The 25,011-nt window shown below is 45.7% G+C and overlaps 1 protein-coding gene across 1 annotated transcript in view; it reads right to left on the bottom strand.

Moving 5' to 3' along the window:
- The window catches only part of WAPL (WAPL cohesin release factor), a 244,627-nt gene that overhangs the window by 13,835 nt on the left and 205,781 nt on the right, over window positions 1-25,011 (bottom strand). Inside the window, exons 19-25 of the mRNA XM_085883568.1 lie at window positions 24,458-24,812; window positions 24,174-24,305; window positions 20,634-20,815; window positions 16,519-16,689; window positions 15,606-15,921; window positions 13,855-13,943; window positions 13,463-13,558 (exon numbers count right to left, since the gene is read on the bottom strand). Of these exons, the coding sequence (XP_085739694.1) occupies window positions 13,463-13,558; window positions 13,855-13,943; window positions 15,606-15,921; window positions 16,519-16,689; window positions 20,634-20,815; window positions 24,174-24,305; window positions 24,458-24,812 (1,341 nt within the window). The remainder of the gene's footprint in view (window positions 1-13,462; window positions 13,559-13,854; window positions 13,944-15,605; window positions 15,922-16,518; window positions 16,690-20,633; window positions 20,816-24,173; window positions 24,306-24,457; window positions 24,813-25,011) is intronic.

Here is a 25,011-nt window from a genome sequence, read left to right as displayed (position 1 = left end):
CCGCCTCCAGAACGATCGATATATGCAAATTTGTGGATCAAAAAGCCTTCACGCCCACTTTTTCTCGGGCCAATGGGGAGCGAGGTGAAAGGTCAAAGGGAGGGGGTCAAAGGCGAAGCTACGGGGGGATATAAGGACCGTGTTCGTCAGTCAGAGCAGTGTGGAAGTCTGGAGCCCGAAGCCTGCAGTAGCTGGAGAAGCTGAAGAGAGTCGAACGAGGAGAGCCCAAAGAAGAGTCCAGGGTGGAGAGTCCAGAGGCGGAGAGGCGGCAGCGGCGAAGGCAGACGAGGGGGTGCTCGCGACGGTGCCGGGAGCTGCACGCCCGAGGAAGGCCGGCAGCGCGACCTGGCCGAGGTGGAGACGCACACCAGGGATAATAAAGATCCTCTATACCCCGAGCATCAGCAACCCCCTCCTGTTTCCCCCCGCGCTGAGATAGTGCGACCAAGGGGGCCCCGTTCCCACCCCCTGCCAGGCACTGTCCGCGAGGCCCGCGGAGTGAGGCGCCATCGCCGCTCCGCGTCTCATCACCAGACGGGTAGGCGCGACCCGGTCTCGGCCTCAGGCCCGCCTCATCCTTGAGGGTATTTCTTTTCCTTGGTTTTGGGTATGTGTTGTCGGCGCCGTCTGTGAAGTAGAATTGTATAAGTGTTGCCGTGTGCTCGGTAGTCGGTATTAGCTCTGCACTGTGTTTTCACTTTTATATTTGCTTTTTGTGTAAATGGAATTGTGTTTTCTTTTTTTTGTGTGCATTTGGTGGAATTGTATTTGTGTGCTTCCCGTGTGCCGCGAATAAATGTGCTTTATTGTTGAACTGTTCTCCCGCTTCGCTTCGTCTTTTTCTCCCATTGAATCCTCATCTTGCTTCACGTAAAGGGTTGGTAGTGGGCTGAATACGCCCGATAATTAATCGAACCGTCGGGGTCGACGATAACACCGCTCGGTTATTCTGATAGTACGGAACGGGTCGCTTAAGTGGCCCGTGTCCGAAGTCGACCTGCGGCGAGGTGCGATCGCCCGGTCTACCCTCCGCGTGGGTACTTAGGTAGGTCGAATTTGGCGAGCAACCCTATCCCACGCGGGGGCTGATTGGCTCGATCGCGGTGAGACCGAAAGGTCCACCCGTGACTGGTTCCCGGCGTTAGTCCGAGAGGGTCACGACTGGATTGTCCGTCCGGTGGGCGACGTGCCGCGATTCGAGTTACGTGGCCGTCGCACGCCGGCGGGCGCGAAGACCGCAACAATATTATATATATATATATATATATATATATATATATATATATATATATATATATATATATATATATATATATATATATATATATATATATATATATATACACACAGTCATGCACCGCATAACGACATTTCGGTCAACGACGGACCGCATATACAACGGTGGTCCCATAAGATTATAATGGAGCTGAAAAATTCCGATCGTCTGGTGATGTCATCGCCGTCGAAGCGCTGCCAGTCATATAAAAGTACAGTATAGCACATACAATTAGGTACAGTGCATGATACTTGATAATGATAATAAACAACTGCAGTGTGGCCCCGTTATAACGCAATCGTTGAGGTCCATAAAATGTCCGTGAAAAAACCGGGGTCGCCAAAAATCGGGATTCAAGAAAATCAGCGTTCAAACTGACCAAATGTTGACCTAACATCCGAAAACCCCTATTTTCGTCCTCTTTGACCAGTTTTTTGCACGTTTACATTCCAGCTAGTAAATTACATTTGAGTTAAAGAATTCTGTGAATAAATCGTTGTTGTTACAGTCGAAATTAAAACACAAATGAGTTTTTTAGTAAAGCTTTTTATGTTGTTAAAACATTCGCACTGCTCTGAAAATATATCACACAACTGACAGGTGCTCGATTCTTCATTTGTAAATTATAACATCGATGCAATGATTATTATGTATTTATAAAATCCAAACGCTATTTATTAAGCCTGGTGTTGGCTTAGTGGTTAGGGTGGCGGCTTGGGATCCCAGGGTCCTGAGTTCAAGCCCCGTTGGCTGCTGAATTAACACCAGGGGGTTGACTCAGCCTGTCATCCTTCTGAGGTTGGCGAAATGAGTGCCAGTGTATGCCCCAGTTAGAATAGGTGTACCATATCCCTGTGTGTCGTAAGAGGCGACCAGGGTTGGCGTCAGGAAGGGCATCCGGCCATAAAACATTGCCTCAAGAAAAAGCCAAACCCCTGCACAGCAGGGAAAAGTGGCTGTAAAAACGGTCATTTTTTTTTTAAAACGCTATTTATTCACCTTTCGATAATCGATGCGAGAGGCGATTGAAAGCAGCCGCTAAAAACACCCATGGCCGTCATGAACAGCACAAAGGTAAAACTAACGCGTCTTCCGTCTATCTTGGATGTGTGTTACAATTGCCAACAGTATTCAGTACAGTAACATGCTGTACAGGTTTGTAGCCTTGGAGCAATAGGCTATCCCATAGAGCCGAGGTGTGTAGTCAGCTATACCATCGAGGTTTGTGTAAGTACACTCCAAGATGTTCGCACAATGACGACCGCTTAACGACGCATTTCTCACGTATCCCCGTCGTTAAGTGGCGCATGACTGTTTGTATATGCATATGCATATATATATATATATATATATATATATATGCATATATATATATATGCATATATATATATATATATATATATATATATATATATATATATATATATATATATATATATATATATATGCACATATATATATATATATATATATGCATATATATATATATATATATATATATATATATATATATATATATATATATATATATATATATATATATATATATATATATATATATATATATATATATATATATGCATATATATATATGCATATATATATATATATATATATATATATATATATATATATATATATGCACATATATATATATATATATATGCATATATATGCATATATATATATATGCATATATATATATATATATATATATATATATATATATATATATATATATGCATATATATATATATATATATATGCATGCATATATATGCATATATATGCATATATATGCATATATATGCATATATATATGCATATATATATGCATATATATATATATATATGCATATATATATATGCATATATATATGCAGATATATATATGCATATATATATGCATATATATATATATATACATATACATATATATACAGATATGCATATATATATATATATATATATATATATATATATATATATATATATATATATATATATATATATACATATACATATATATATATATATATATATATATATATATATATATATATATATATATATATATATATATATATCTACATATATATATATACATATATATATATATACATATATACATATATACATATATACATATATACATATATACATATATACATATATATATATATATATATATTGTTGTGGTTGACCAAATTCGCAAACCACCATTCAGGTCCCTCAGGTGAGATATCTCGGTAAGTATATGTGTAGTTAGGCCCAAACCCGTTGTCTAGAGGGAATAAATGTCATTCATGAGGGCTGCGACTCTTCAGGATAGCCGTTTTTCTTTTACTATCTTTATTTTGGACCAGCCGCCATTATTACCACCACCAACCACGTCTCAACAGCCATCACAACAACAACCACCAACCACAACGCCGCTTCACCACAACCGCCACGACCTTTACCGTCACAACTCGCCACCATCGCATCACCGTCATCTCGCGCCACTCGTGGGCACCGATGCTGGACTCGTGTAGGGCGCGCACCGAGCAGCGTGTTCAAAAGCATCGCGGACTTACCGCAGAAAAACGGATCAAAAACGACTCACGCCCACTTTTGTTCCGTCCAATCGGTGAGCGAGGGGCGGTTTGGCCCCGCCTCCAGGGCGTTGGAGGGCGGTCGCTATATGCAAATTCATGGATCAAAAAGCATTCACGCCCACTTTTCCTCGGGCCAATGGGGAGCGAGGTGAAAGGTCGGAGGCAAAGGGTCAAGGGTAAAAGAGCGAAGCCACGGGGCTTATAAAAACGACTGCGTTCGTCAGACAAGAGGAGTTGAGGGCAGTTGAGTTGGAAGTGGAGGGAGTTGAGTTTTGGAGTTCGGAGAAGCAGTTCGCAGTTGGCAGTTCGCAGTTGGGAGTTCGCGGAGTCGGAGTGAAGAGGACGGAGCTGTGGAGAGGCGGCGGCGGCGAAGGCGGACGAGGGGGTGCTCGCGTCGGATTCGGGGAACTGCGGAGGGAAAGGCCGGCGGCGCGACCGAGGTCGTGGTGGAGACGCTCGTCGCGGGACCCGAGATTTTGTGAAATCCTCCTTTCCCCGAGCATCAGCAACCCCCTCCTGTTTCCCCCCGCGCTGAGATAGTGCGACAAAAGGGGGCCCCCTTCCCACCCCCTACCAGCCACTGTCCGCGAGGCCCGCGGAGTTGAGGCACCACCGCCACTTCGCGTCTCATCATCAGACGGGTAGGCCCGACACGGTCTCGGCCCCAGGCCCGCCTACCCCCTCATCCTGGAGGGTGGTTCTCTTTTCTTTTGCTTTGGGAATGTGTGTTGTCGGCGCCGTCTGTGAAGTAAAATTGTATAAGTGTTGCCAAGTGCCCGGTAGTCGGATAGATCTGCATTGTTGCATTTGCTTTTTGTCTTCTTCTTTTACATGTGCTTTTGGTGGAATTGTATATGTGTACTTTCCGTTCATCGCGAAATAAATGTGCTTATTGTTGAACTGTTTTCCCGCTTCGCTTCGTCATTTCTTTCATTGAATCCCCATCTTGCTTCACGTAAAGGGTTGGTCGTGGGCTAAGACGCCCGATAATTAATCGAACCGTCAAGGCCGACGAATAACACCGCTCGGTTATCCCGATAGTATGGAACGGGTCGCTTAAGTGGCCCGTGTCCGAAGTCGACCTGAGGCGAGGTGCGATCGCCCGGTCTACCCTCCGTGTGGGTACTTAGGTAGGTCGAATTTGGCGAGCAACCCTATCCCACGCGGGGGCCGATTGGCTCGATCGCGGTGAGACCGAAAGGTCCACCCGTGACTGGTTCCCGGCGTTAGTCCGAGAGGGTCACGACTGGATTGTCCGTCCGGTGGGCGACGTGCCGCGATTCGAGTTACGTGGCCGTTCGCACGCCGGCGGGCGCGAATCGGCGACACTGGTGTCAGGTCGTGCGATATAAACTCATCGCCCTCCTCGCAGCACTGGTAACGGAGAACGGGAAAACGGGCTGTCCTGTCTTCAATTAAATTCACGGGAATCGGTCCAGGGGTGAGAGGAGCGACCCCCGATTCCCTCCAAATTACGAGCGAGCCAAATTAACCCTTTAAGAGAAGCAAGATGGCGTCTCAAGCGAGCGGGAGCCGGGGGTATTAGAAATGTATATGTGTAGTAATGTAGAATCCATGGTCCAGGATGAAATCCCCGTGCAGGAAATGTTGGTTGTACAGAAAAAGGAACTCGCCCAACTGAACCCAGAGCCCGAAATGGGTGCGGCAGCGGCCGCGGTGTATGACACCTCCCCTCCCCCTCTCCACCAAAACCCTTCCCCAACCCCTGCCGAAACGGCTCACCCAAGCGCACCCGACATGGCCCAGCTATGCGCCATGCTGGCGGAAATGACAGCGAACATGATCAAGCAAATGAACGAAAAAATGGATACATACACAAATGAAATGAAAAACGGAATGAAAGGCATGAACGAAAAGATGGATACAAATACAAATGAAATGAAAAACGAAATGAAAGGCATGAACGAAAGGATGGATACAAATACAAATGAAATGAAAAACGAAATGAACAAGCAAATAAACGGAATGGAAGCAAACATGAAGGAGGAAATGAAAGAGCTACGGGGTGAGACGCGGAACATGGGCCGATGCCTGCAGGCGGGCATGAAGGCCGTGACCAGGGAGATAAAAATGGCGACTCCACGTGTGGGAGCAAACGAGCTGGGTGGGGGTGCAACGGCTGACAGGCCCGCGGTGGAGGCGGGTGAAAAAATAATTCGGGGAACGTGTTGGGCGAGGGTCGTGACGATGACCGAAAGGGAAAAATTAAATGGGGAGACCAAAACGTGTGAGACGAGACACGAGGTGACGACAACGGAAATAATAGTTGAGACAAGGGAGGTAAAGGGTGAAGAGTTGGCAGAGACACGGGAGACAGAAAAAATAGAGGGAAGACTACACGATGAAGACGGGGTGAGTGACGCACACACACACACACGGAGGTAGTGAAGGATAATGGGGGTGAGCTCGCGGAGCGTGTAGGGACCCGGTGCGAGCAGCGGGATAGCCTCCTCCAGGAACGAGGGGAGGGAGTATGCACCCTTGAGGCGAGTCACGACCAGGTGAGTTCGGTCGCGCTTCGCGAGGTTGAGGGGACGAGTTCTGCGGACGGGTGCACGGAAAGCTTGGGGGGTATAGAGGCCCCGGAGACCCTTGTGGGGACACGAATCCCCAGTGTGGTTGTCCCTGTGTGTGTGGTGCAAGGTGTGAGTGCGTCCCCGTGTGTGGAACCGACCCCGTGTGTGAGTGGTGTGGTGGCGATGGTGCCGGAGTACGTGCTTCCCAGCACGCCGTGTGTGGATGAGGCACCGTGTGTGGAAGAGGCCGTGTGTGTGGATGAAACGGCCAGTGTGGATGAGGCACCGCGGGTGAGTGCCCCCGCGTGTGTGAGTGGTGTGGTTTGTGTGAGTAGTATGGCACGCGTGAGTGAAAGGCCGCGAGTGCGTGGAGCCACGTGTGCGAGGGAGGTAGCATGCGTGAGTGAACGGCCGAGTGCAAGGGAGACCGTGTGTGTGAGAGAGCGGTATGTGAGGGAGATGTCGGTTGGCATGCGGGAGCACGCAGCCGCGTCTCCCGGTGTGAATGTGATGGAGTGGAGTGTGTGCGTCGTAACACGCGGGAGCGCGTGTGTTGAATGGCGACGACGGCGACATGTAAGGAAAGAAAGCCGGGTAGCGGCTGTAGTTGTTTCGGGGACCGTGCCGGGTTCACCCAGCCGCGAGCACGAGGTCCGTGCTGTGCAACGCACGAGGCCGCCACGTGCTCGCTTGCGATAGTGAAGTCCCGGTCCGGAAACGCACGCGGTGGATTTGCCGATCCTGCGGACGGACAAAGTTTAGGCAGGATTACGGATTTGGACCGGACGGGTTCTCCACGCGATCGTGTGTGTTAAGCTCCAACGGGCAAAGCACATGTGTTCGCGTGGGGAACCCCTCGAGACGTGGGGCTTGTGTTTTTTTATGCGCACGGTGACGCCATGGCTGCACGTGGGGTTGGAATCCGGCAGGAGGGGTATCCCTGCCGGATGGTACCGTCCAAGGAGGGACGAGGAACACGTGCAGCTGCATGACGTCACGGGCAGGTGCAAAGTGCGCGAGTTTCCGCGCTGGTGCTGCGCATAAAAAAAACAAAAAAAAAACAGCAAGCCTCACTTTCGGGTGCACAGGATTCCTGGGCAAGGGGTGGAAGACCCCCTGCCAGGGCACAGGATGGAAACTAGTTAGCGGGAAGGGTTAGCTTAGCTCGACCGACTTCATGGGGCAGGGGTAAGTCCTCATGGAGTCCGTGGAATGGATTAGTTAGAGGGATTGTAGCCAGATTTAGGTTGGGAAAGTGATTTTTGGGACATATGAGGACATGGACAGACTTGTGAATGTGTAGTGGGGACGTAGCTTAGCTACGTAGTGTTAAAAGGAAGGTGCTGTAGTTTAAGGGACGACGTGGGAGCACGAGTTAGTTAGGGGAGGTAGTTAGAGGATGGCAGAGTTCAGCGGTGTGTGTGTTGAAGAGTTGGTGAGTTGTGAGGTGAGTACTTGGTGAGTGAGTGAGGCCAGCGGGTCTGTGTGAGTGGAGCGAATGGGGAATGCATGGTGCGATGAGTGATTGGGGAGAGGAGTGACTCCCGCCCAAGGGACCCCGGGGTCAGTGTAGACTGAGTTAGCTGGGTTAGTCAAATTGAAAAATGGAGGTCGTTTTGTTGTTGGTGTGAATGTAGGCTCGAAACCCGTTTGGAGGGGTGCAGGAGCCCTGTTGACGGGCTTGGGAGCGTGGCTGCGAAAGGTGAGTATCGCTGAGTGGTTACCCCGGGCACCAGGCTAGTCGGCCGTGGTAGGCCAAGGGCCCATGGGGGGCCGGGATAGCGTAGTGGGCACGGGTGCGCCTGCTTGGGGGGGGCCCGGGGCGCCATTAGCCGCGTGGGCAGTGTTGTGGGCATGGGTGACCCTCGGAAAGGGGCCTGGGAAGCCAGCCTGCCACGTGTGCGTTTCAGGGGAGGTGCCATAGGGGGAACTCCCCGGTGTTAGGGAGCTGGTAGGCTCGGAGGCAGTGTAGTGCCCGGGGGTGCCATAGCGGGAGATTCGGCAGAGGGTCGTGCCTGCCAAAGGGAGCCACGTGTCCCAGCCATGAGACTGTGTGAGGGCACGGAGAGGAAATTGGGGGGGTGAGGCCCGAAATTGAAAGGACACCAACACAGGCGACGGGAATCTGGGTTGTTAGAACCAATAGTTTAAGCGAGAGGCGCTTGTTGAAAGCCCCGGGGTAGTTTAACAGTTAAATGGTTAGGGTAGATTAGGAGATGTACCCCTCCGCACCATCCATCCCCTCGCTCTCGTTGTGGGCCGCTGTACCCACTTTGTGTTATAGATCGCTGAACTCTGGGGAGGCCATTCTGAGGCTTTGTTGGGCCTCGACACAGGACGTTAGCTCTCCCTTATTCCCCTCCGGGAAGGGAACGTAGGGGTTGGGAGTAGGCTAGGTGACAGGATAGGTTAGCCGAACAAGGACGGTACAGGGGGTTAGGGGACGATTTATAGTGGGGAAGTAAAAATAAAAAAATAAGTTGGGGCTAAATTGGGGTTTGACAAATTAAGGGAGTGGGTATGTACAGTGACAGGCAAAGGCGATAGGTTGGGAGGGAGACAGGTCGGTAGGTCCGAGCCCGCCTTCCAAGTGGCCAGCACCACCGCACTCCCTCCACCAACCTCCACGGAACGGCAAAGGCTGGCCAACTTCATCGGCAGCTGTTGTTTTGCTGCGAGGCCTGTGCCGGCTGAATCGTCTGCAGCTGCTGTGCTGCAAGGCCTGTGCCGGCCCGCTTCATCGGCCGGCTGGCTGTTTTTCTTCAAGGCCTGTGCCGGCCAGTTCATCTGCCGGCTGTGTTTGCCTGCAACGGCCTTCTTCTGCGGGCTGTGTTTGCCTGCTGCCTTTGCCATGCCCACTGCCCATGTTCATCAGCCCCGTTCAATTTAGCTTTGCCCCCCCCCCCTGTCCATTGCCATGTGCGCCAGGATCAAGGCAACAGTTTGCAAGCTGCGAGAAATGCCCTGTTGGCAGCTACAACACGGGCCTGCAGTGGCGGCCCGTGCACCGTGTTTGCGTCCATCCATTCAACCATCCATTCGTTGTGTTCATTGCGTGTGCCACTTGAGCTGGCACGGAGACTGCGTTGTGCAGCCCATGCACCGTTGTGGTTCACTGCGTTCAGTTCAAACCATTCATCCATCCATTCGTTGTGTTCATTGCGTGTGCCACTTGAGCTGGCACGGAGACTGCGTTGTGCAGCCCGTGCACCGTGTTTGTGTTCATCCATCCATTCGTGTGTTCATTGCGTGTGCCACTTGAGCTGGCACGGAGACTACGTTTGTGCAGCCCATGCACCGTTGTGGTTCACTGCGTTCAGTTCAAAAGGGAAGGCCTTGGAATGCGTGTGAGCAGCCGGCCACGTTCCCCGTCACCTGCATTGTTTGAGCCAGAGACTGAATGTGAGCAGCCTGGCTCCCTGCTACCTGCTTTCTTTTTGCAGAGTTCAGTGATCCTGGGCCATGGTTTAGTGTAGGTTGCATCAGCAACCCCCTCCTGTTTCCCCCCGCGCTGAGATAGTGCGACAAAAGGGGGCCCCCTTCCCACCCCCTACCAGCCACTGTCCGCGAGGCCCGCGGAGTTGAGGCACCACCGCCACTTCGCGTCTCATCATCAGACGGGTAGGCCCGACACGGTCTCGGCCCCAGGCCCGCCTACCCCCTCATCCTGGAGGGTGGTTCTCTTTTCTTTTGCTTTGGGAATGTGTGTTGTCGGCGCCGTCTGTGAAGTAAAATTGTACAAGTGTTGCCGAGTGCCCGGTAGTCGGATAGATCTGCATTGTTGCATTTGCTTTTTGTCTTCTTCTTTTACATGTGCTTTTGGTGGAATTGTATATGTGTGCTTTCCGTTCATCGCGAAATAAATGTGCTTATTGTTGAACTGTTTTCCCGCTTCGCTTCGTCATTTCTTTCATTGAATCCCCATCTTGCTTCACGTAAAGGGTTGGTCGTGGGCTAAGACGCCCGATAATTAATCGAACCGTCGAGGCCGACGAATAACACCGCTCGGTTATCCCGATAGTACGGAACGGGTCGCTTAAGTGGCCCGTGTCCGAACTCGACCTGCGGCGAGGTGCGATCGCCCGGTCTACCCTCCGTGTGGGTACTTAGGTAGGTCGAATTTGGCGAACAACCCTATCCCACGCGGGGGCCGATTGGCTCGATCGCGGTGAGACCGAAAGGTCCACCTGTGACTGGTTCCCGGCGTTAGTCCGAGAGGGTCACGACTGGATTGTCCGTCCGGTGGGCAACGTGCCGCGATTCGAGTTACGTGGCCGTTCGCACGCCGGCGGGCGCGAATCCGCGACAATATATATAAAAGCCTGGTGTTGGTGCAGTGGTTAGGGTAGCGGCTTGGGATCCAAAAGGTCCTGAGTTCAAGCCCCGTTGGGCCACTGAATTAATACACCAGGGGGTTGACTCAGCCTGTCATCCTTCCGAGGTCGGCGAAATGAGTACCAGTGTACTGGGCCGGTGTATACCCCGGTTAAAATAGGTGTACGATATCCCTGTGTTGTAAGAGGCGACCAGGGTTGCGTCAGGAAGGGCATCCGGCGTAAAACACGTGCCAAATCACTATGCGGATCATGGGGATGATCCGATGTGGCAACCCCGAATGGGAGCAGCCGAATGAAGAAGATATATATATATATATATATATATATATATATATATATATATATATATATATATATATATATATATATATATATATATATATATATATATATATATATATATACATATATACATATATATATATATATATACATATATACACACACACACACACACACACACACACACACACACACACACACACACACACACACACACACACACACACACACACACACACACACACACACACACACGATTAGAAAGTTAGATGACAACTGATTAAACAACAAAAAATAATAGTCATTATAAAATCTGCTGATTATGCTGCCGATTATATATTTATTTATTTAATTTGTTTTGGAATCCACTTATCGTCGTGATTTTTTTTCATACTCTCAACTGGCTATGGCTGCGGTGCATTGTCACTGCTACTGAGGACGCAGATTATATCGTGGAAAATAATGACGTCATTGTGCACACATGAAGTGGATACCATGCCGGATTGCCAACGAACTTGAATCGAACCTCGACTCGCCAGCAACCCCACATGCTTATCGTGGTGCTAGAATCAAACCCAGAATAGACACCTACCTCACGTGCTTATCGTGGTGCGAGAATCAAAACCAGACTCGAAACCCCTTTTTTTTCATGTCATCTTCCTTCTACCATCCTCTTCCAACTTGTTGTATACCTCCTCTTCCATATTATTCCTCACCTTATCCACAGCTCTCCTTGCTGCTTTCTTCTTCTGCCCAAATAGGTGCAGCAACCCCACATTCAACTCGAAACGAGGCACATCTTTTTTTTGTATAAATTGTCGAGGATCGTATAAGAGCTAACACACAGAACATATAACAAGGCAGGAGACAAGAGGGGTGGGAGAGGTAAGCACAAAATAGTTGGGAGCAGACACATTAGATCTGTGGAAGGGAGAGGGATGGGATGGGATACATGGGGTAAACAAGATTGATACTACAGGGACTTTAAGGAAGGACAGCAAGAAATTTGAAGGAGGTGGGTATAGGGTGGAAAAGATCTTGGTTTTGGATGGGGGGAAAATATGAGATGGTGGTGAACAGCTGTTTTGAAGACCTGGAGGGAAGAGAGTGTGGGAGTTTGTTCAAAAGTGGTGGGAAAAAAAAGAGGAATGAAAGAGTGAAGGTGAGCAGCAATTCTTGATTTTGGTAGTTTCACCAGAAGGGGGTTGTTGGTGGACCTTGAGCGCCCCACAGAAATATGGGGAGGACAGGTCACAGACAAAGCGGGGGGGGGCAGGACAGAGGAGATGGTAGAAGACAGAAAGACCACCGACCTGCCTGTGGTGAGAGAGTAAGAGACCAAAAGATTCAGCTTAATCACAGAAGATACCAATGATCCGAAAATCTTTGGTTTCCACAGCGTGAAGCCGAGAAAGGTGTGAGGCGGGAGCACCAGCCCAGAGATGAGAGCAGTACTCCATCAAGCTGTGGAGGAAAGCTTTGTATGTGGTCAGAAGCTCAGGTGTACCGAAGATGGACTTTGCACGATGGAGGATGCCCAGTCGGCGACTGGCTTTGGAGGCCAACTTGTGAAAGTAAGCCAAAGTATGCTGAACTGGGTTAATCTGAAAATAATCCCAAACAATGCTGGATTTCAGCATTCTGCAGCAGAAAATAATTCCAAACAATGTTGGATTTCGGCATTCTGCAGCAATGCGTACAAGCTAGTGCATGAAGAAGCAAAACTGTAGTACGCACTTCTAACGTACCTACAAGTGAACGTGTTATTGTTATTTAATGGGCCTGTTAAAGACTGTAAGTGAAATGTGTCCCCTTATTTCCAGGGGACCAAAATACTGTCAGTCTGCCTTTGAAATGTGAAAAAATAAATTTTACTGATGCTATATGTGCCTGGACCTACTTGGCCAGGAAGTAGGGTACAGTACGAACGGTCACATTTTACTTTGTCTTCGTGGCTGTGTTCCAAAGCAATTGGTTATTTTATATGAATCAGGTGTGCTTTCAAAAGGTATGGTGCCTCTCTGTGAGTTTCAAAGCTAAATAAATTTGATAACCGATTTCCGAGCAGTTTGCCGTATTCACGTTTTCCAAATTACAGAGCGAAATTTTTTTCTATCTCACACATGATGATTGGCTTCCGTTTGTCAAGAATGTTCATGCATATCTCCCTGAAATGTCTACAATGCAATGTTGTTATATAAATTCGCCCGAAGCAAGGGTTGAAGCTACTCAAGGTTTTTGGGTTGTATACGGTACATACTATGATTTGTAATTGGCACTCCACACTGACCACCGAAAAGCGGCCGATATCTGCCTATGCCGACGAATGGTTGAAATATCGGCCCAGCACTTAAAAACATGCACGCACACGCATGAAAAAACTGCACTTGCAGCTACAAGAAGTAGGGTTTTGGGTGCCCTTATTATACGCACTGTCAGGTTCATGAAGGCCAGAAACTTGTGAAGCATGTCGGTGAGGATAGAAAAGTCTCCATTGGGTAAGCATTCTCTGATGCTATGCACTGTTGTCTGCAAAGAGGAAGGCAAAAAGAACAAAGCAAAGCAAAGGAATTCAATGGTGACAGGTGATGCCTTGGTGCATCAGTGTTTAAATGCCAATCCAACAACAGAGTAAAATACAAGACATTAAAATTTTGGTTTGAGAATGGTACAGAAAAGTAGCCTTTTTGGACTAATAATAGTAGTCCAGTGTTTTATGTGTGCAGTTTCAACTTCTTCACTTTGTTTTAAAAGCTCACACATCAGTGGATATAATGTTGAAGTAACAATTTCTTATCTTTTCAAAGTTTAATGACAAAACATACCGAGCTTTCTTGACAGAGGCATCCGAGTACAAGTGCAGTATACGATGCCACAATACAGTCTTCCATGTGCTTCCCAGCATGCTGCAGAGCTATAAAGAAAAAGAAAAAGAAAAAGTTCAATGAAAGCAAAAACTACATCGACAGTTTGTGTTTACAAGTTAAGAATTAAGGTGACAAAGGAAGTCGTTCCCATGAACAATAAAGGTTATACGTTGTGAAAAGAGTGTCTTCAATGACAGATATGTGCGCGAAATAAATATCTGATATTATTTTTATGACATTCACAATTTTTGAGAATTACACGAACTGGAGACACTGATAGCAAATTTTTACAATTATCCAACTTTCATTGCAAACAAAATAACAGAAGGAATGAAATCGTTCGATACAGCGTGGCAGGGGCCGCAAAAGAATGATGGCATAAGAAGAACTTGGCTTTCAACGTTCGGCGCGAAATGCCATGTGGGCGGAAATGATGTCTTTCGCTCGTTCGTACATGAGAGGGGAGCGGTTCTTGTTTTTTTTTTTCCGTCAAGCAATAAATTCAATGGTTTTCACATATATAACACATTAGTTTCACAAATTTCCATTGAAATACTCGGGTATTTCCATCAATTGTCGCCATTTCCGTCTTGGTTATGCACTGCCATCTCCCGGACGGCCGTCATTGGCTGTCTTGAGGCACATCGGGGGGGGGGGGGGGACACCGGGGACATTTCAAACTCGGTGCAATTGTATACAGCGCACGCGCTGTAATTATACAGGAAAAACTCGACCATTCTCATCATTTCTTTGCGGGACCACACGGAGCACGCCTCCACGCCATCCGCAGGGTCAGACGGAGCACGCCTCCACCCCCTCTACGGGGCCACATGGAGCATGCCTCCACCCCCTTTACGGGTCCACACGGAGCACACCTCCACCCCCTCCGCGAGGCCCACACGGAGCCCGCCTCCACCCCCTCTGTGGGGCCACATGGAGCACGCTTCTACCCCCTTTGTGGGGCCACACGGAGCATGCCTCCATCCCCTCCGCGGGGCCATACGGAGCATGCCTCCATCCCCTCTGCGGGGCCATACGGAGCATGCCTCCATCCCCTCTGCGGGGCCACACGGAGCATGCCACCACAGGGCGAGAGCAATGTGCCACCACCCCCTCCCATGGGAAGGAATAGCCTGCCATTACCCCCTTTGCAGGGCCGGAGGAGGCTGCCATTATCCCCTCTGCGGGGCCAGATGGAGCGAGCCACCACCGCAGGGCTGGACGGAGCACCGAACCACATACTCTGGATGGAGCGCATCAACACCCTCTGCGAGGCCGGACAGAGTGCGATGCCACTGCCCCCATTGTCATCCACGAAGAAGGATGGAGTACCCTACCACCCGCTCGACTCGGCTGGATGGAGCACGCCACCATCATAATGTTATCAAGATAATTGTTGCCTTAAGTTTAATTGCATTACAACATGAACTTATTCTCAGAATGAAAAAAAAGAAGTAAATATATGTGCTGCCGCTCCAAGGGTAGTAAACAAAATATATATTTTCAATTTAAAGCTCTTTCTTTGAAGAAAGGGATGAGTATTTTTCACATAATTGGTTCCTTGGTATGCCAATTCAAATTGTAGTTAAATGCTCAGACTTACGTAAAAAAAAAAAATGCAAAGATTTTACATTTCTAGAGGTTTACATCTTTGAATGATTTCAAATGGTGTCAAAAAAGTTTAAGCAACAACCAAAATCAAAAGACACCTTTGTTGAGGTCAATCTCCTCCTCCTCTTCATGACCCGTTCCCTGCCGCTCTCCTTGACCACGAGTCTCATTTGCTTTTTTTTCGTCACTCTCCAAAGATTTTTCTGGTGAATGTGCCACCCACTCAAGACCCGTCTCTGACTCGTGCCAAACCCCTCCATCGTCATCTCTGCAACCACAGTTTGCTGCACCTGTGCTGCCTCCTTGATTTCCATTGGCTCCCGATCCTCCTCCAGCAGATCCCATGGCATCTTTAATAAGATCATCTGTTTTGCTTTCGGCGAGCTTCGCTGCCTCTTCACGCTGGAGGAAGAGCTGTAAGGTGCAAAAAAGTACGCAACGAGAGGTTTTGATGTAAACAATAGAACAACATTCCAAGATTGTGACTTGGCTCTATAAAAAGTACTTGCCCTGCAACCCTGAGCAGCCCAACATAATACATTTGACAACTTGATCCTCAAGCAGAAATGATACAAACCACCCAGCACTAACAATTTTGGCACAAAGCAAGGGACTACATTGAAGTGAAAGCTTATTAAATATAAAAGAAAGTCCACATCGGATGAAAAAAATGAATAAAGGACCAGAGTGAAATCAGACACTGCCACAAATGAGCAAATAAAGGAATTGCAAAATGAAAACTTTTTTTTGGAGTTCAAATACTGACATTTCATGTGAACTTATAAATAACGAGCAGGAATGTGCGCACACGGAAATCAAAAGCGCACACACATCAAGCAGGAGGTAAATACAAAGGTCGTTCTAATCACATCTCTTCCACCGAAATGCAGTTTGCAACAAAGGCTACAAACAAACGTGCAACAAAATCATGGAAATAATCGAAATCATGGCAGATCATGGAAATACGATATTGTGTGTAGAGTATGGGGGGGGGAGGGGGGAAGTCTGCACCTGAACGAGGGCTTGCAATGCTGGCACCATGCTTGGTGCTGACTCGTATGATGGTTGTCCATCCCCAACATTGGGGAATAACCAATCTGAGGAGGGTTGAAGTTCCATGGCAACAAGGCACTGGCGGTTTAGTGCGCTTAACTCCACCAAGTTAACCAGTAGACCTAGGCCCTGAGCCAATGAGGAATGGGAGAAAGGTGTTAAGAAGAGATATTGAGCATCAAAAAATAGATGAGACCAACCAATCAAGGCTATTTTTTATGAGGTGGGGTAGGGGAGGATAATATTGATCATTCTTTCCATACGTTCTTCTGGCCTTAGATTGCACTGGAGGAAAGTTTCTGAAGGAATGAGGTATAAATTATCTGACAATAAAAATAATCAGAATCTGGAGCTTCTCAAGTTGTTTTCCTGTTATGGTGTAAGCCAATGCATTTAGTCTTTCGATTTTGTCCTTATTTGAACCATCACCCACTCCCACCCAAAATGATTCCATTTATCCTTGCTATTTTGGTTGAATTTTAGAAAATCAGAAGAGAAATGTGTTATTAATTGGAATAATCTTTGTCTCACATTCGCATGATCTGTTTCCTCCAAGAGTCTGCCCCTCCCCAGCCCCCCCAAAAATGACAAAAAAACAAAAAATGATTGTCAGCAGCTTCCTGTCAGGTGCACAGTGGCAGATGGTATGGAAATCATAAAAAAGACAAACTGGATTTCCATCTCCTTACCTTAAATCCCAACTTTAAAAAGTTCACATTAATAATGAAATACCATCCCCGCAGCTTACTGTCATGCAGACATCTGACAAACGAAACTATCAGGTTAACCACAGACAGCTTGCAGAGCAGTCTGAGACACTGAGCACAGTAACCACTGGTTGAATGTTTAATGAGCCCGATCTTTTGACTGCTGAGCCTTTGTCATGTTTTGGCTTGTTAAAGTGCTCCCGGAGGAGACACGTCACTGCTGGTGGCTCGAATCGGAATGCCGGTTCAATGTCGTGTCAAAACGGGTTTCAAAGTTAACACGTTTATTTGCTTGCTTGTTGTTTGATCAATGGCCAATGCAATGGGATGCGTGAATGAAAACCAGAGTTGCTCAATGTAACGATTTTAAACACAAAGGCTAAATTTGTCTTGGCACGATCCAGAGATCAGTGCTTAATACAGCAGAACTGACACCCGAATGTGTAGAACCCCAACTCCCCTCCAAAGTTCTGTTCTCCTCCTCCTTTTCCTCTTCCCTTGATAAGATAAGGGGTGAGGTCCAATGGCACCAATCTTCTGCCCTGCCTTGACCACGATACTCGTCCACATCCCTCTGTCCTCAGCCAACACTCTCCACTCTCCATCCACCCAACCTTAAGGATTATCCTCCTCACACAATCCAACCATCTCAACCACAGTCTACCTCTTTTCCTCCTACTTTGCTTCCTCAATCTAACCGCACTTTGCCATTCTCTCTTCCCCCATCCGCTCCAAGTGTCCAGCCCATCTCAGCCGGCATTTCACCAATCTCCCTGTCCAGTTCATCTGCACACCAATCTCCTCCCTCAGTTCATTCATCCTCCTTCTATCTACCCTCTTCACTCCTGCAATTCACCTGGCCCAGTTGTTCTCGCAAACCTGCAGCCTCTGTTGTTAATTTTCTTTCAGTGCCACCATCTCCAGGCCATCAAGGTAGGCTGGGCATTACACACATCACAACCTTCCCTTTCAATTTTTTTGAAATCTTTCTGTCTGCCATTACTCCCTCCACACTCCTCCATGCATTCACACCCACCTGAATCCTCTTCTGCACCTCTGCCTCAGACTTAACATCCCCGATCACTGTTCCTCCCAGATATTCAAACCTATTTCCCTGCCTGATCTCCTTTCCTTCTTACCTGATATTCATTTATTTTCTCTGCTGCACGACCCACATCATCTGAGTCTTCTCCATACTCATCTTCAGCCCATGCTTCCCAAATTTCTCCTCACACTCCGCCAGTACCTCCTGCATCCCCCACCGACTCAACACCACAACAGCCAGGTTGTACGCATACAACATCCACCCCATAGTACCCCTCAAGCTCACCTTACTGCTTACCACCTCCATCACCATGAGAAAGATGAGTGAGCTGAGAGAACTTCCCTGCCTCAAAATTGATGTTCACACCAAACTCTTCAGATATCCCAGGACCAATAAAAAGCCTTCTCTTCAATCCTTTGTACATTACTTTCACCAACCTGATTTCTGCTTCCGGCACTCCCATCCATCTGTGTCGCCATCACCATCTCTCTCAGGACAGTGTCATAGAACTTCTCCAGGTCCACAAATCTCAAGCCATCTCACCTGACACCTCCAACATTTTCTCCACCAACTGTTTCAGTGCTAACATCCCATTCATCGTCACTCTACCCTTTCGAAACCCCTGCTGCTATTCACCGATGTCAATCTCCACACTCTTCCTTATCCTATCGTCCAGAATCCTCTCCAGAACCTTCATTACATGACTTAGGAGCATAATGCCTCTGAACTTCTTGAACATCACCCTTCCCCTTCCATATCCAATCCTCCAGAATTGAAACCTCAGTCGTACATATATTTAACAGCCTCTTTCTCCAACTGACTCCGACTTCTTCTCGGCTCGCGGCTCTGAAAACGCCACTAAAAACAAAAGAAAAACACCTGGTCTCACATCAAATGAAGAATTATTCACAATAGCTACAGTCTAAGAACGGAACACCCACCGCAAATAAGCTTGCGCGCAATGTGACGGCCAACATTACTGGTCACGAGAAGGACCGATTCACCGCCATGTTCGCCTGTATTGCAGACGGTGGCAAGCTTCCCGCATGTCATGTTGAAGAGAAAGACAATGCCCAAAGACAAGTTTCCAGCCAGCGTCATTGTTCGTGCGCAGCAGAAGGGGTGGATAGATGAGGGACTGGTCCAGGACTGGGTGCGCACGGTCTGTAGTCATAGGCCAGATGGCGGTCTCTCCCGATGACAGAGAATGCTAGTCCTGGATGCGTTCAGTTGTCAGAAGACCAACGACACCAAAGCGCTGCTCTGTCGGACCAACACTGATCTCGTCATCATCCCAGGTGGGATGACATTGCTCTTGCAGCCCCTCAATGTGTCTATCAACAAGCTGTTCAAGGACAGGCTACATCGCTGCTGGTCCAACTAGATAATGAGTGGGGAGAAGGCCTACACCAAGAGCGGGAGGATGAGAAAGGTGGACCTTCCGATGATCTGCGGCTGGATCGTGAAGGTGTGGGAGGAGACACAATCGGACATCAAGCGAGCATTCCTGAAATGCTGCATCTCAAAAAACATGGACAGCACAGAGGAAGACATCATTTGGGAGGAAGACCGGCAAATGACGGTGACAGTGACAGTGACGGGGACGTGCTCTTCCCTGATTCGGACAAGGAGTTAAGTGCCATCTTCAACGAGGAAAGCACTGACGAGGATTTCCTCGGGTTTCGCTGAAAAGCTTCATAAAACCCAAATGGCCCTTTTTAGGGCCACAAATCCACAAGGAATATGTATGATACCGGTATGAATCCCTTTTCTTTCTTTTTCTAGTTACACAAAAATCCTGTTTATGATATTTAAAAAAAGAAAAATAAAAACTTCTTGGTATCTTCTCTTCTTCTCTCTTCAACTTTTGAAAATGAGAACAAGACGGTTAGACAGAATTAAGCGGACATGGGAGTAAGCATGTTGATACCTCAGTCACTTTGTTCCAAACAAAGTTAATGTACAAACGTATTTAGTTCGAGATCAGAAAATAAAATCAATACATTAATTTCTTTTGAGGGTGAAAAACAGGGGTGCGGTTAATACACTGCTATACACCGGAAAATACGGTATGTAATTTTTTCCATTACCAATGACTAAATTTTTTTTTTTTTTAAATAAATTTTGCTTCCTCGTCTATTATTTTTACCCAAAGAATCACGAGAGTCTGTCATCTTGTGGGATTGTGACTTCAATGGGTTTTTACTTACTTTCAACATTGTTCTTAATGAACCGAACAGGAGTATTAAGAACGGGAGGAAAGGAGAAAGATATTGTGAATCTGACGTGCATTCTTGCAGAAAGTTTTCTGTAGGGCTCACTTGGCTGTGACTGGATGGGTTTGAGGGTAGAGGAGTAGCAGCTGAAACCCGAATCCTATCCAGGCTTCTCCTGATGACCCAATCTTTGCTCTTTACTTCTTCAGGTTCCTTCTTGCTCTTCCGTTTGATTCTGTCGTCATTTCCTTTTGACATTCTTCTTAACGAAAAGGAAAAGGAACAACCTCAGCATGATGGGCCGAATGGCCTTCACCTGCACCAAAGTTCCTTGTGCATCCTTATGTAACATTGTTAACAACGGGAAGAAAGAGGGAGGAGAGGACAGAGAGTTGGAGTTGGGGGGAGGGCACAGAGTTGGGAGAGGGAGTTGAGGACTGGGAGTTGGGAGGTGGGGCATGTGGATTTGGGGTTTGAGGACGGAGAAGAAAGGGGGTGGAAGGACAGAGTTGGAGTGGGGCAGGTATCAGAGAGGGAACAAGAGTTGGGAGTTTTCATCGTTTCTTGTGATATATATGTATATATATATATATATATATATATATATATATATATATATATATATATATATATATATATATATATATATATATGTATATATGTATATATATATATATATATATATATATATATATATATATATATATATATATATATATATATATATATATATATATATATATGTATATATTTATATGTATATATATATGTATATATATGTAGACGTATGTATATATATATATATATATATATATATATATATATATATATGTAGATATATGTATATATATATATATATACATACATATATGTATATATATATATATATATATATATATATATATATATATATATATATATATATATGTATGTATATATATATATATATATATATATATATATATATATATATATATATATATATATATATATATATATATATATGTATATATATATATATATATATATATATATATATATATATATATATATATATATATATATATATATATATATATATATATATATATATATATATATATATATATATATATATATATATATATATATATATATATATGTATGTATGTATGTATGTATGTATATATATATATATATATATATATATATATATATATATATATATATATATATATATATATATATATATATATATGTATATATGTATACAGTAAGTCCTCGCTTTTCGCAAGGGTTGCGTTCCTGGAAAACCTTATGATAAGCGAAACTGTGTTAAACAAAACATATTTTCCCATTGAAACCAATGTGTTAAATATAAAGGGGGATGTGTTTTTGGCTCGGAATTTTTTGGACATAAACACAAATAAACAAACCACACTCCTCGAGTCGTGGAGACTGACCCCGAGGCTGGAGAAACGGAGTTGATTGCGGTGGACAAGTCACACTTGCGGAGTGGCAGAATCGTCCCCCTCTTCACTTGACACTGTGCTGTCACTTTCTTCACCAGCAGGAACGGTCTCTTGGCAGCTGGTTGAAGGAGCATCCTGGATGGTGGATGGAGTTGGTGCTGCATCTTTTGGCTTGAAAAATGCATGGAGAGTGGGCTGGATGGCTTTCTTTTTCTTTGCTGCATAACGTTCCTTGTAGCAACAAAGGGCATCATAAACAACACAGCTAAAATCAGTGCTCCTTTCAAGATTTGGATCTTGCTCGATAACAAATTCTGTGGCACTTTCAAACGAGCTGAGGATTTGGCTGAGGTTTTTCATGGTGAGATGCTCGGATGAAGGTGTCACAGCATCTTCTTCTTCCTCAAGAGCCCACTGCTGTTCCAACTCCATAAGATCTTCATTGCTTAAGGGTTCTGCATGAGACTCCAGTAAGTCATCCACGTCCTCTTCGTCAACCTCTTCAAACCAGCCTCCTGCGCCAGGTCTACAATTTGACTTGTAATCAACGGAACATCAGCAAACCCCGTGAAATTGTGGACACACTCGGGCCACACTTTCTTTCACACAGCGTCCATTGTGGAGGAACTCGCCTCCGCCCATGAATCCTCAATGTTTTCCAAAGCCATTTTTATGTTGTATGTTCGCCAAAACTCCTTGATTGATAGCTTGTCCTTATCAGTTTTTTTGATAAGCTGCAGCATGGTATGCTTAACATAATAGGCTTTAAAAGCAGCAATAACTCCCTGATCAATAGGCTGTAAAAGTGAGGTAGTATTTGGTGGTAAAAATACTACCTGCACGTTTTCACACCAGTCTTCCATTTGCTGAGGATGGGCAGGAGCATTGTCTACAAGCAGCAAAGATTTGTTGTCAATGTTGTTCTCCTTGGAGATACTTCTCAACATGATTGGAGAAGTAATTGATCACGTAATCGTGGGTCAATGCCCAAACAAACGACGCGCTTTTTCTTGTATCACAGCAAGATAAGAGATAAAGGCATGCGACGTTTAGTTTGATCTTCTATCCACACACATAATAAACGCTTCATGTTGTGCATGGCACCATCTCTCATTCTCGTTAGTGTCGTTGCACTCGAACTGGTCGCAATCTGTGATATTTTCTTTATCTTTGCCGAACTTTGAACGATCGAATGTACAGTCGATGCAGCGATTGCTGCGCGCGGCCGATTTCCGTTGTCCCTTCACCTCGTTCATGTCTTTTAATTATATCCAATTTCACCTTCAATGTGACAGCCTTTCGTTGTCGCTTGAAACGAGGTGTGCTTTGCAAAAGACTTGCGGGTCGCTTGGGATTCATACTGGAAGGTATGCAGGCGAGCGTGAAGAGAATACGTACAGTACAGCATACAGTACATGCGCAGTAAAGTGAAAGTATGTTTATGCGCATCCTGTGTGATTGTTGTTTTTTTGCAGGCAGTTTGAAACTTTTTTTTGTGTTCTTCCTTGCAATGACATTACGATAGGCATAAAATGTTTGCGATAATTGAAAAATTGGTCATTAAAACTAAATTACGAAAAATCGAAACTACGATATGCGAACTTCCGGTTAGCGAGGACTTACTGTACATATATATATATATATATATATATATATATATATATATATATATATATATATATATATATATATATATATATATATATATATATATATATATATATATATATATATATATATATATATACAGTGCTCAGCATAAATGAATACACCCCCTTTGAAAAGTAAGATTTTAATCAATATCTCAATGAACACAAGAATAATTTCCAAAATTTTGACAAAATTGAGTTTTATAGAACATTTGTTCAACTCATAACATGAAAGTAAGGTTAATAATATAACTTAGATTACAAAATCTTCAGTTTTACTCAAATTAGTTGATGCAAAAATGAATACACCCCACAACAAAAACTACTACATCTAATATTTTGTATGACCTCCATGATTTTGAAGGACAGCACCAAGTCTTCGAGGGATGGAATGAACAAGTTGATGACATATTGCAACATCTATCTTTTCCATTCTTCAAGAACGACCTGTTTTAGAGCCTGGATGCTGGATGGAGAGTGATGCTCAACTTGTCTCTTCAGAATTCCCCATAGGTGCTCGATTGGGTTCAGATCAGGAGACATACTTGGCCACTGAATCACTTTGACCATGTTCTTCTTCAGAAATGCAACAGTGGCCTTGGATGTGTGTTTTGGATCATTGTCATGTTGGAAAAGTGCTCGACGACCAAGGGCACGGAGTGATGGTAGCATCTTCTCTTTCAATATAGAGCAGTACATCTGTGAATTCATGATACCGTCAATGAAATGCAGCTCCCCGACACCAGCAGCACTCATGCAGCCCCACATAAGGACACTGCCACCACCATGTTTCACTGTAGGCACCATGCATTTTCTTTGTACTCCTCACCTTTGCGACACCATACAGTTTTGAAGCCATCAGTTCCAAAAAGATTTATCTTGGTCTCATCACTCCAGAGTATAGAGTCCCAGTAGTCTTCATCTTTTTTAGCATGGGCCCTGGCAAATCCTAGGTGGGCTTTTTTGTGCATAGGCTTTAGGAGAGGCTTCCTTCGTGGACGACACCCATGCATGCCATTCCTCTGCAGTGTACGCCGTTTTGTGTCACGAGAAACAGTCACCCCAGTTTGGCTTTCAACTTCTTTAGCGAAGTGCAGAGAACTTGCATGGCGATTTTCTTCAGCCCTTCTCATCAGAAGGCGCTCCTGTCGAGGTGTTAACTTCCGTGGACGGCCTGTACGTCTCTGTGAGATGGTTGCAGTTCCATATTTGTTAAATTTTTGTGTCACTTTTGCTACTGTATTCTGACTGATGAGTAAAGCTTTGCTGATCTTGTAGCCTTCACCTTCCTTGTGCAAAGAAATTATTTTCTTTCTCAGGTCTTGTGACATTTATCTTCCATGTGGTGCCATTGCTGACAGCATGAAATGGGAAGGGGTTTTC

The sequence above is a fragment of the Eptatretus burgeri genome, chromosome 5 (assembly GCF_056783735.1).
Source record: "Eptatretus burgeri isolate ZD-2024b chromosome 5, Ebu_testis_v1, whole genome shotgun sequence".
NCBI lineage: Eukaryota > Metazoa > Chordata > Myxini > Myxiniformes > Myxinidae > Eptatretus > Eptatretus burgeri.
This window is presented reverse-complemented; position numbering and strand designations above follow the sequence as displayed.